At 40.2% G+C, this 13304-nt stretch overlaps 2 protein-coding genes across 3 annotated transcripts in view; both read right to left on the bottom strand.

Annotated features, from left to right (window-relative positions):
- tnmd (tenomodulin) overlaps positions 1-5130 on the bottom strand; it is a 62259-nt gene extending 57129 nt beyond the window's left edge. For both annotated transcript variants that reach the window (XR_012595665.1, XM_074649368.1), the window contains exon 1: positions 4799-5130. Coding sequence is in view for 1 of the 2 variants with exons in the window: in XM_074649368.1 (XP_074505469.1) it covers positions 4799-4846 (48 nt within the window). In the remaining variant the exon portion in view is untranslated. The remainder of the gene's footprint in view (positions 1-4798) is intronic.
- pttg1 (PTTG1 regulator of sister chromatid separation, securin) overlaps positions 1-13304 on the bottom strand; it is a 324950-nt gene that overhangs the window by 150984 nt on the left and 160662 nt on the right. The window lies entirely within an intron of this gene.

Genomic DNA, 13304 nt, shown 5'->3' with positions numbered 1-13304 from the left:
ACTGGCATTTTCAAAGGGGTCCCTTGACCTCTGACCTCAAGATATGTGAATGAAAATGGGTTCTATGGGTACCCACAAGTCTCCCCTTTACAGACATGCCCACTTTATGATAATCATATGAAGTTTGATAATCATCTTTTACATTAGTGGCGTGTTTTCCGTACTTATGTTACATTATTTATGAACATTTTTTACTTAGTTTATGTACTTATTTTAAGTCCAACCATTTTCCTAAACCTATGGCTGCATTCACACCAGATCAGGTGTTGTGCGGCACTGCAACGATTAACATCTTTTGTTCCCTCATGGCTGGGTTGTACAGCTCTGGATCAACGGTTATCGCAGCGTGACATCGGGTTGCGTTTCTCCAAAAGTTGATTCTGTTTCTACTTTTCCGCCCCAGTATGCTTTTCAGCTCCCCCTGCGGCCGCCACAGCCGCAGCCCAAATGCACTATCCGCATTCATATCTTCCCGCCTGAAACGCATGAATATGCCTCTCAGCCGCAGCACGGTGTGAATTCGGCGTTACGTGTTATCATATCTGCTAGCTTAGCATAAAGACAGGAGACAGTTAGCCTGGCTTTATAATAATAATCAGCCTTCCAGCTCCAACAATAGCTCACTGATCAACATGTTATATCTCTCTTATGTTTTTACTCTTTGGTGTTTGAAGGGATTAAAGAAACGAGATATGACTTGTTAATTATTTACAGTTGCTGTTGGGCGGATGTTTTTACCTTCAGACAGAGCCAGCTGTTTTCCCCTGTTTACAGTCTTTAATGTGAAGCTATATTAACTTGCTGCTGTAGCTTTATAGATACTTGCAAAGTGAGAAGAGCTGCTTCTGTATTTCCATTTCAACATTTTCTTTCCACAACGTCTCCAATGTTACCCAACATAGAAACACAGAACTCTCCCGTATCCCATAATGATCACATACGTAGGTTGATGTTATAGTCACCAGTTATTGTGAACAAAACTCGGTGCGTTAGTTGCAGAATTCATCCAAAACTGATCAAGACATCAAATGTGATTTAAGCTGCAGATACAGCGTAATCTTTAGCTTTCACCCATTAGCGCAGTGGTTCTCAACCTGGGCGTCGCCAGATCATTTCTGGGGTTCGCCAGGTGGTTGTGAAGATAAAAATAACATAACATATTTTAGACTGGGGAATGGGTTTAACATTATATCACCTGTACCAGTGATATAATTTGCCTTAGAATACATTTTATTCAGTGTGTTTGTCAGAGTCAAGGTGTGCGTGCAGATGCGTTTCTGCGGGGGATTTCTGACGGGTCAGGGGGAGAGAAAAAGTCATGAAACACATCAAAAATGGTCGCAAACACCAGCCTGGTCGCGACTCGAAAACGTTGAGAACTACTGCGTTAGCGAAGGGAGTAACTGAATTTTAAGATACGTGATTGGATGCTTTGTGCCGAAATGCACCTTGGGAGTCGAAGTTGACTTCTCCCCCAAAGTTTTTAGGTACTTTCAATTTCTTTTTTATCTAAGAAACCAGATATCTTCTAATGCAGTTGTCCATCTTTTGTAACGATGATTCAACTGGGAGAGTTTTGTGTCCATTCAAGCTGTAGAAGAGCTTTTACAGTACATTCGTAACAAAGGACATCTGAAATACCCCCTCCCCCCCACACTTCACAACTCTATTTAACAGAGATATATGATCCTCTCATCGAACTCTCAGCAAGAAAGCTTAGAAGCACATTTCCTATCATGTCCAACTCTTGCTTTAATTTATCGTTTCATGTCTGAATTTATATTTCCAATCCAACGAGAGGCCATTTGATTCAGTCTCTCTTCTTTCAAAATGTACTCAGCAATGAGGCTACTAATGACAAAACTATAACCATCCCCATGCCAAGTGCAGGGAAGAACAGACTGCTACAAGTGCCTCGGAAAGGTTACGTTTATTAAACTTTTCCTCAAATGAAAACCCGCTGTAGTTGATTCCCCAGGCTCAAGGCCACAAATTAATAAAGACGGGCTTTTGTTCCAGCAGAGCTCCAGCAGGGAGAAATGAAAGCTTCTCATTCACACCGGACCACTTTTGAAGGTCTCGGAGGACAACAGAAAAGCAGATATGTAAAGTAAAAAAAAAAAACTTCAATTAGCAAAATTGCTGTTTCTTATCTCTGTGTCTTTTAAAATGATGATAAAGCAGCTTTGGTTTTCTATTGTGGCTTAGGCTGTTTCAGGAGATTGGGCAGCGCTTTAACATGCTGACTTCTTAAAATCATTTGTGGGAATTATTTTTGAATAATAGTTGTGTTTTTTTCTGACTTCACATTAATTATTTTAACCCTTTACTATTCTAGGTGTAGGGGGTGACAGGGGATGATCAGGGGGAGATAAATAAACAACAGTAGATGTCACATCGTCTGAAAGCTGTGAACCTGAAGAATAATTTGATACTCAGCACTGTAGGTCAAGTTGTTATATATATATATATATCTTACATCAGTAAAAAAAAAAAAATTAATTAATTAATTAATCAATTAAAATAAATTGTGAAAGTGAATAAGAGTGTAGGACATGATGATATAAGCTGGTGACGGCCATCCCCATGCGTTGTTATGTCTCATAAGTTGCTGCAGGAATCTTTAGGTTGATACCATTTGTTACACAGATTTTGTGCTAAATTTAACCATTTTTTGCCATTCGAGAATTGATCAAAATGATCAATAATCCTTCCAGAATACCACATTAAGACACCAAGACCCTGAGGGACACCATAGAGAAAGCCATGCTGTGAATTGGTATCAAAAACTTTTTAAATTTTTTTGATTTTTGCAAGAATTGCATTTCTCGGCGATTGGATGGCGAGCACTTCTTTTCTGGTTAACTGCTCAGAAACCCCCTTATTGTCAATCTAGCTAGGAAAGCCATCCATCCACTGAAGGCTCTAGGTCTCTAGTTTGTGGCTGTAAAGTTTCATGAGGCTGTGATTATCCTAGAGGTCACCACAGGTCATTTTATACAGTGAGGTCAAAAAATTGTCTCACTACAATGAAATGGCTCCTATGGGGACTAACATCATCACACATGAATACAGTTGGGCTCATTGGATCCACAAGAGTCTCAGCTTTACAGTCATACCCAAGACTGTTTAGGGAGCCCAGTATGCAGAAATATTCAAAAACACCATTTGATTATCATAAAGTGGGCATGTCTGTAAAGGGAGACTCGTAACCACCCATAGAACCCATTTTCATTCACATCTCTTGAGCTGAGAGAGACGTGGCTCCTTTCTATTTCTTTTATCTTCACTCTAGCTCGTAAACGTCAGAGTTTTAAGGGGTTAAAACAGTGTGTAGGTGGCGTACAGGAGGAAATAGCATACAGCAATAATGGCATACAGTTACACTGTGTGCTTGTTGGATTGAATTTCTGATTGGTAAATACATTAGCAGCATGACTTTGGGGAAGGACAGAGGACGCATTATTCGAGATAGGCCCCCCTGAAAACTTAAAGTAAAGCTTCGCCATTAATGGATTCCACATTGTGACCATTCTTTATTTGACATATTAGACACAGTAGCCACAAAAGCGCGAGGCACATCAAAGTATTGGACATTCCTACGGCATGATGAAAAACAGAGTGCTACAATCAGAGAGCCAGAAATTCCTTTCATTGTGAATTTTTCAGAGTGAAGGAAAAAAAAAAAAAGAAAAACGGTGGCTGAAATCCTCTGCTCTCCTGTGGCAGGTTGCATAAGCAGTGGAAACTTAACTTGAGGACAAACCTCTCTCTCTCTCTCTCTCTCTCTCTCCGCCTGTGCTTTGAATATCGAATACTCCGAGGAAGAAGGTGGGATTGAGAGACAGACAGAAATAAAGGCAGGGATGGAGACCGGGTGAGCAGTCTGAGTTGTGTGCAGCACTCGCCAACTAGTGTTTAAAGGTTTAGGAGTTCAGAATCAGCCCGGCAATTCATCGTGAGCTTTGTGATGAAGAGTGCCTGGAGCCCCCTGCTGTTATCATGCAGGGAGGGGAGCACACAGAAGTATCCTACATATAACCAACAAGCTGAGGCAGTGGGTTTATCACACTCTCATATAAGCATCTATAAGCATTCCTGCGAAAACTTGAGATAAGAAGCCACAGCGGATTTCTTAATCATCATCATTCTCCATCACCTACAGTGCAGTTCTGATGAGTATCTGCTGGAACACTTGGCTTTTCTTTGATCGACAGTAAAAGGGCTTTTTCATGTATAAAAATATAATATAATACTGTGCTGTGCAGGTATTACTCTATTGTTCACAAGTTCTGCAACAAGTGAAATATGAGAAGTAGAAGAAGAAGAAGATGGATTTCAGGGCCAAAATCCCTCCTGCTCCTCTTCCTCAATAAGAAAGCCTCAAATAAAGACACTTCGTGGTGCATATTTGAATGCTGCATGCATGTGAGAGGCAAGGATTCTCTGGATATAAAGCAAATACAATAGTTCAGGTGAGGCCGAATAAAGAAAGGAAGCCAAAAGGAATTAGATGGAAAAATTACTATTCTGAGAAAAGTCAGATCGCTGAGCAAGAGATCAAGCAGCAGCTTCTTTTTTATTTCAAAACTTCTGATATTTTACTTTAAGCTTAAACTCAAATATCACAGGATCCCCTTCCCCACTTTCTGCTGCCACCTATAATTTATGAGCTGTAAAAGTTTAAGGGTGCTTCCTAAAACTCTGCACCATAAAGACACTAAATGTTAGGAATTTATTTTAAATATTTAGCAATTAATATAAGTGCAATAAATCAGACTTAAAAATTTGGACTCACATCTTTCCACAGAATCTGTTGACTGCTGGATTGACTGTTTGCCTCCATGATGCAAGCCCACGGGAGGAATCTTTCCGATCCTCTTAACTGGGGAAAAATACTACTGTACTGCGAAGGCTGAGAGTCCCAGCTTCACTCCAGTGCTGTAATTTGGGAGTGTGCTGAAGGGGAGGGAAGTTTCAGGTGGAGTGGAATTACTGAAACATTTGTGATAGCCATTAAAAAGCGAGGCAGATGCTTCTCCCCGCCAGTCTGCCTGCTCCCATTTCAAAGGTGGGAAGCCATGGATGGATTCAGACTGAAAGACAAACCTGTTGAATGAATTACATACTATCCTTGGATGAAAATACTGTAGTGATTTTCAAAAGATTCCTGCTTGGTGAATACAAAGTTGCATGTGGAAAAAAAAATAGTGCAGATGCTGTTTCAGTTATATTTTCATCAAAAACAGTTACCTGCTTTGTGCTTTAGTTCCCCAGTCAGTCAGTCAGTCAGTCAGTCAGTCAGTCAGTCAGTCAGTCTGCACTCTAGGCAACAAACAGCTACAGTAAACAAGAGCTGCTGACTGAACAGCAGCATAACGAAACATTCAACCTTATAAACTGAATTTGCGTTTGTGCACATGAAAGAGGAATGAAGCAAAGACCGTAATCTGAGGACAGAAGTTTAAAGATCCCCTCCAGACATGTTTTAAGACATATAAAAAAATACTCAAATAATGATTGTGTGAATGTTCTTTTTTCCATTAACATAAAAATTACCTCATTAAAAATTCTAAAAAGTAAATCTACTCTTTCTCACTCATTAAACCCCCCCCCCCAAATATCTCCAATTCATTTTAAAAGCGTAGCTGCTGGATGCGAGATGTCTCCTATACTTACCATTCTCAGTGTATTCAGGCTGTTCTCATCTACCGTTCGTAGCTATACCTACGAAAAGTAATGCACCGCAATTCATGTATATCGATTCGTATGTAATTTAATCGTGAACCAGGATGTATAAAGAGTGACAAATGCCGCTTAAGGAGGAGGTCGGGGTGGATGGGTGGGTCAAAGACCCACTGGACTTTTTCCCAGGAGACCGGTGTTGGTACCCCGCGTGAAACCAGAAGTCAACGTCGATATATCAGAATCAGAAATACTTTATTGGTCTCTGGGGAGGGGGATAACTTTTTGTCAGATATCATGCAAACCGTTGTGTGAGGATACGTTGTGCGTGTATGTGCACTTGAGGTTTCAAGTTTACACTTCACACCAGTGAGTTTTGAGCGGATGCATTCGAAAACGGCCTTCTTGTGTCAAACTGTACGTACGTCATCCTGCACAGTGAGGCTCAAACATCCAAATAACAATAACGGAGCACATTTTGGAGTGAAGGGGGACTTTAAGGAGAAGTCATCTGAGGAGCAGTTGCCCATCACAAACTGCTATGAAGCTGTATGATAATGTGGGAAGCCTCTCAGTTGTTTTTGTCTTTTTTTTCATAATAAATGCAATTATTATTGAACCAGTTTTAGGGGCTCACGAGGGAGGGGTTAAATAAGTCGTGCAGTAACTGAAGCTCCTCAGGTACTGGCACCCTCCGAACTTTACACAGCTCTTGGCTGTAAATGATACCCAGTCACTTCTCTCATCCATACAGAGCACAGTACCATTAATAGTTGTTGAAAATGTCACTGTGACTCTGGGAAAGTGTGATCGCACCTGCAGTTATTTTTTCCGCCTGCAGTTGGAAACGTTAACAGTTACACTTCTGTTTGGTTTGTTCATATTATTCAGCTTTAGATGAACCAGGACTTGTAAACAAATATAATGTTAGTGTTTTAGTAACCTGTCATTCTGTAAGTCCAGGTTTCCCTCCCCTGTACAGTGCAGTATGATTGACTACCCTGCAATCTGTACTGTGATTCATCTGGAAGTAAGTAAAGTCAGACAGAAGAGACCGGAAGAGATTATGATAGTGACCACAGGTGGGAATCACCAGAGGTCCCATGATACGATATCAAGATCTTATTGCGATTTTAGTTTGAGTATTGCGAAGATATATTGCGATTTATTACTTTTTTTCAACTGCAAACTATGCAGTTAGTCAACATCTGTTTTATCTAATAAGATACAGTTTTCACTCCGTTCATATCCGAGTTTTCATTCACATATCTTGAGGTCAGAGGTCAAGGGACCCCTTTGAAAATGGCCATGCCAGTTTTTCCTCACCAAAATGAAGTGTAACTTTGGAGCGTTATTTAGAATTCTTCCCAACAAGCTAACATGACATGGTTGGTACCAATGGATTCCTTTGTTTTTATAGTTTCATGTGATACCAGTATCTTTGCTCTAGCTGTAAGACCGAACCCACTACAACCTCTGAAAGACAAAATACCGACCGGCAATCCGGCAAGTACGTCCAACGTTGTATCCAGTTCTCTTAATACGTCCATGGTTACTGCTGGGTATCTGATGTCAATGATGTAGTAATCTTGTAAAACCTTTTGAGTTTTGTGTTATTTACAGATTGATTGAGATAACAACATGCACTATTAGATGGCCTATTACAGTAAGGTACAGTGAACTGCTCTCATTGAACCACTCTGTATAAATAAAGGTTGAAGGAATGAACGGCGCACCGCAGAAATGGCAACTTTAATGTTAAAGCAATAAAAGATAATGAGTAGCTATTTTTATGTGTGCTGCTCATCGGCTGATTCAGAGTTCACTCATTAAGAAAGTTTATTGATTCACACATCTATGGACTCATCATTACATAATGATTCCTTTACAGTCTGTTCTCTAGTAACTTATCATGATATATATCGTCTGAAATCCAGAGTTATTCAGGAGCTACTTGAAACTTACTCAGCATTTTATGTACCTTATTGTAAACTTTATTATCACCACCATCAGTGATGTCTGACACACTGCACTGCAGAGCTGACAGTATCTTTACAGCGTGCCACCTGTTCACTTGTTTCAAGACATGAAAAACAAACAATGCATGTTTAGTTTTTTCTTAACATGTGACAGGGAGCGAAGGATACAGCAGCAAAGCACACCTGTGTTCATTGTATTTACACAAACTAGTCTTGTCAGTCTTGTTTTCACGTCATCTCAGATGGCACACAAAGCAAAAGCTGATAAAAAAAAAGAAGATTTGTCGTGATTCCACTTGGTTAAAAAAAAATACAATTTCACAACCTAAAAGTTCCACTTCACACTCGATTTACACGAGTCAATACGATCTGGTGGCGGAGCATTTACCCGGTAAAATTGGTCAACCTGCAGCAAGCCTTTAGTGTGGCAGGCAACATTTGAGCACATATTAAGTCTGTCAGATCTGATAGCCGCGGGACCTCGTCAGCTCTTTTCCCATTGATATAAATCTTCACAATTACCGTGACATTTTGCTTGGCTAAATCAAGTGGTGGGTCTTTCAGGAATAGTGTTGTGTCAGCAGCAGAGTCGAGCATCCTGGGACCCTCATTCCCCCGATAGCATTCAGCGGCAGGCTGAGGCTTTCACACCTGCAGAATAGAATAAACAGCAATTTAGTTTTGGAGTGCATACCTGATACTCACAGATTAGAGCAGAGGTTGATGGGAGCAGCCTTCGCAAACCAGGAAGAATCACAAAATAAACATTGACTCTATCCTCTTCATGCTTCAGGCCTGATAGCTTTGATAGGAATTTTTTCTCTTTTGTGTTTGTCACTTTTGCAAACACAGACTGAGCGCTGTGACCAACAGCGAGGCCCATTACAAATCCAACAGACCAAGTTGGATCCTGCGAGATTTATTTTATTTTATATAAATAGAGCGTTTTCCATCAGACAACAGTAGTTCTGCTCAAAATGACTTGTCGTACTCCAGGCGGGCGCTGCCTCCACAAACTTGCAGAGTATATTCGGCTCGTATTTTGCAGTGGCCATCTGGAAAAAAGCTGTTCCTTGTTTGCTTTTCTTAACTCTTAAGCCAGCCTCCAAAGCCTTGTCGAGCTTCTGTCAGTCAGAGAGAAAGCCGTGGTGGAAGCCCACACATTTCCCACGTGCTCATCCACATTCATTAACAGTCCCTTCCCACATGAAGGGAGACTGTCACGGCTACAGAAAGAGAAAAAGATGTGGAAAGAATATGTGTACGGGAGATAGACGGACAGAAAAAAACTGAGCAGGACTGAGAATTTTATTTGTCTCTTTTTCTCTTCCTCTCACACACTGACTCCTCTGTGGATTGAATCACACTTTTGAGTACAGAAAACTGGGTCCATGCAGGTCAAATGTGACACATAATCCTGTGTGATTTGATTATCTGCCTCCTGGCTCGACGCAGCTACAACACCTCAGCGTTTCATTACACGGGGAGGAGAGGTGGTGGCGAGAATGGGCTCATGATGGAGAGGCGGTCACGGATCCTGACTTTGGTCTGGACGAAAGATCTGAGAGCCTCCATCCGTCATCTTTCAGGATCCTCCCGGTGCTTCACTGACGGTGGGGAGGAAGTGTACCTCCGCACAGGAAGTTTACACAGTGCTCTGTTTCCCAGGAGCCACTTGGTTCTTCAACAGACTGTAACGAAGGCCTGACACATTGTGCTGATATACTACTGCAAAGCCCTAAGTGTAAAAATAGCCAGTGAGGTCCAGGAAAGTAGCAAGAGTGTCTGCTTTTAATACTTCTCAAAATATCTGTCTGTATCAGTGGAGAAGTGAAGCTAATGCTGAAGTGCCTTAAACTTTCTTTTTTCTTTCTAATAGCCAGCAGGGGGCGACTCCTCCGGTTGCAAAAAGAAGTCTGATTGTATAGAAGTCTATGAGAAAATGAGCCTACTTCTCTCTTGATTTATTACCGCAGTAAACATTGTAAACATGAGTTTATGGTCTCAATCGCTAGTTTCAAGTCTTTTTCAATACAGCATGATGTTCATTTAGTAGATTATGGTCCCGTTTAGAGTCAAATAGACCATAAAGCAGGGGATGCTTTAGGGTGGGGCTACCTTGTGATTGCCAGGTCGCTACCACGGCGTTGTCCAGTCTGGGAGTTGTCCATGTTTTCGTCTTACAACTTTAACCCTTTCACTGTGTGTTTTCAGTTCGTCAAAGTTAATCGTAACAATTTGGTCGCCTAAAAACATCTTATTCAGCGTTCGGTTGTACTTAGCTCCACCCTCTCGTGTCACTTCTGGTTGCTAAAAACCAAGAAGGCGACGGCCAAAATGTCGAACTCGAGACCTCAAAATGGCAGTCCACAAACCAATGGGGTGACGTCACGGTGACTACGTCCACTTCTTATATACAGTCTACGGTCTGTATGCATCTTCAGTTCAGGTTCATTTGCAGTATTTATTGTTAACCCATCAAACAGCTTGTCTCCTGTACACCATGCTTTATTCACCAAATGTTTCAGCTATCAGCTAGGTTTTTTTTTTTAACGCTTACCTCATATCCAGTATTGGTCATTTGACAACTTTTCAGAATATTCTTTAGAAAATACAATCTTGCATCTTAACCTATCATTGGGTTATTTGTTTGTTCTGCACTCTTTCAACCTCATTCAAGACTCAATACACTCAGATCACTTCCATCTCATAAGAGTTATGGATAACTAACTAAACCTCTATATGTGGTTGTTGTTAACAAAACTATATTTTCACTAAATTTCCCAGTGTCCTGCTCTTTAGGAACAAATACAATCCAGCAGGCTCTAAAAAAAATGGCTTGAAGTCTGTTTCCTCATTTAATGCTCTCTTGGGCTTAAAGTTAGAAATTCATAACGCCTCCCTCTTAAATGTGCAATAGCTGATGTTTTATAGCCACTTAAAGGTGCAACTTCTCTAAATCTCCCCCCTCTCTTTGACTAACTATACCTTCTGTTTTCATTTTTTTAGGACGCTGAAGCTCACACTGGTCTGCACCTCGCTGTGAGTGCTTTCTTTTAGTCAGAAATGAGCAAATTAGAAACATTTCACACAATTTATTCATCAATAAATCCAAGGGGTTCATCTCCGAGAAGTAAAAATGAAATAAAATTTGGTGATTTCATCATACATATAAATGTATAATCACTGACTGACTCCTACTGTCCATAGCTGACGTTAAAGGACTACAAACAGGAGTTTGTGTGAAGGATAACTATGCCTTATCTCTATGGAGTTCCTTTGACATACTAAGAAACCAGATGAATAGAAATGTGGATTACGGCGCCGCAAATCTGCCCCAAATTTATACATTCATTCCCCAAATCTCACCTTGAGAGTAAAGCTACTTGCCGGGGGATTTTCTCAATTTCTTGCTTGATGGGACAGGTGTATTTACTTACATAATTGTATTCCTCATCCAATTTATAATGCGATTAAATATTAATACAATTCCGAGTTTGAAGAGAGGCAGATCTGTGGAAATTATCTCGACAGCAATATTGTGAAATTGTTCTTCTTGCTTTGCAACTTTTTCAATCACCCGTAAATGGAACAGAAGCAGTGAAAGAGAAAATATTCAAATGGTATTTCAACAAATAAAGCACTCCGGAGTGGAAGATAAAAATAGGTTTCAGGTATTTTTTCACCGCGATGATCTTGACTCATCTTGGCTGAGCTTTGTTTAGTTAGCGGAGGAGCTCTCTGAGGGAACATTGAGTGGTGTAGTCAAAGTGGAACTCTCTTGAATGAGCTTTGAGCTTCAACTTCCTGATATCCCAGCGCGTGCGCCGCAGACTCAGACAATAGAGCCAAACGCAAGTCGTAGCCAAATCGTAATTACCTCTGCACCCTGCAGAAGCAGACCAATTGACTCCTGTAGATGAATGACAACAGGTAAAGGGCAGTGATTAGCCGCAGGCCTCAGAAGCTTTGTTTGGTGCAGAGGGAGAGGAAATCCTCTATATAGGGCAGAAGATATGCTTCACTTATTACGCTCTTATTATTCTGTGGACTTATTATGGGCACAGTTCTGCTCAGTACTGGAAACTTTGCTTGTCACGGTCGGCTGCTTGTGCACACACAGTCTGGTACATCCACATATATCAAGTTGTTTGTTACAGTTGTAGCATCCTGAACAATTACCCAATGATTCATCGTTGATTTAGAATACCTTTAATTGATTAATATTGAATTAGTTAGCATAATATCTCATTTTCTGGGCTCATAGTTCGTCATTAGTAAGTCAGGTAGTCATTCACATTAATGAGGGTTAGGCAGCTATTGGTTTTTTGTTGATGTAAAAGAGAAGATTACAGCGACATGATAAACAACCAGTGACTGATGTTGTTCTGCAGTCTTGTCTTCAGAAAACAAAACGGCAATCGGTGCTTCAGGTATTAAAAAAGAAGTACAAAGAATTCACTCAATTATACTGGCAGACAATTAAATATAAACTTCAATTCTTACACCTTCATTTAGTCAAACTGACCTTTCAGATTTAGTGCTGTGAAAAACAAACACACTAATTTACTACTAGAGAGAGACGGCAGCCTAATTACAACCACCTAGGTGATCAAAAAATGACCAAAATGATTAAATCGTGTACAAATGATCTGCACCCACGTAATGAAATACTACCTAAACTCATTTATTTTGGGGGCAATATTGATTATACATTCATTAATACAGTTAATTGTTTGCACCTGATGTGTTATTGGAAACAAAGGAGTCATCAATCTAAATAGTTATACATTTGTTTGCTTAATAGAGATCTATTTTACATGGAAAACAATTTGAACCCTTTAAAGTCAAACTTTAAAATTTCCATCCTTTTCCTGCTTAAAGCCGAGGGAGAATATTTTCTTGTTACTCATTAAATATTAATAAAATTAATTATTATCAATAGGGTTGTAACTGCATGGAACCATTAATTATGCATTATGCTGATTCAACTGCACCCATCTGGTAAAATAAACAGTTGGAATTTATTATAAGCTTTATTTTCATAGATTCCAGCATTGTACATATTCAAAGAGGACCTATTCTGTTTATTTTCAAGTGCAAACGCTTTTATTTTTCTCATACTGGCTGTGCTGCAGCACCTCTTTTCTCTGTTGTGATTGGTCGACCGAAACCAAACTCTTCGGACTCCGTTCCAGCTCCGCTCTAACTAGTTGTTAGTTGTTTGTTTAGGGCGTGCCAAACAAGCTGCTATAGGCAGGTTTTATGCAAATGTGTTACTTGGTGACATCACCATGTTACGGGAGAAAAGGCGGGACTTCAATTTGGCGTTTCAGGCAGTTCAGAAGCAGTGGGGGGAGAGTAACTCCCTTTGGACTGGACTTTGGGCTTTGTAACTTTGCAGACCTTTTACATGCAGAAAAAAACTATATAACATATTAAAGGAAAGGGAAAAAGCACAAAATCATAATAGGTCCTCTTCAAAACGTTTATAAACGGTATGTTTTGTAAAAACAATAGATTGAATGACAAACCCACAGATAACTATCACCTGACTCCATGGCTCCTCTCAACTTTACGATGCTTTAAATCATCTTTCAATAATTATTCCGATTAATCAGGCTAAAATCCGACTGTAGG

The sequence above is a fragment of the Sebastes fasciatus genome, chromosome 10 (assembly GCF_043250625.1).
Source record: "Sebastes fasciatus isolate fSebFas1 chromosome 10, fSebFas1.pri, whole genome shotgun sequence".
In the NCBI taxonomy this organism is placed as follows: Eukaryota; Metazoa; Chordata; class Actinopteri; order Perciformes; family Sebastidae; genus Sebastes; species Sebastes fasciatus.
This window is presented reverse-complemented; position numbering and strand designations above follow the sequence as displayed.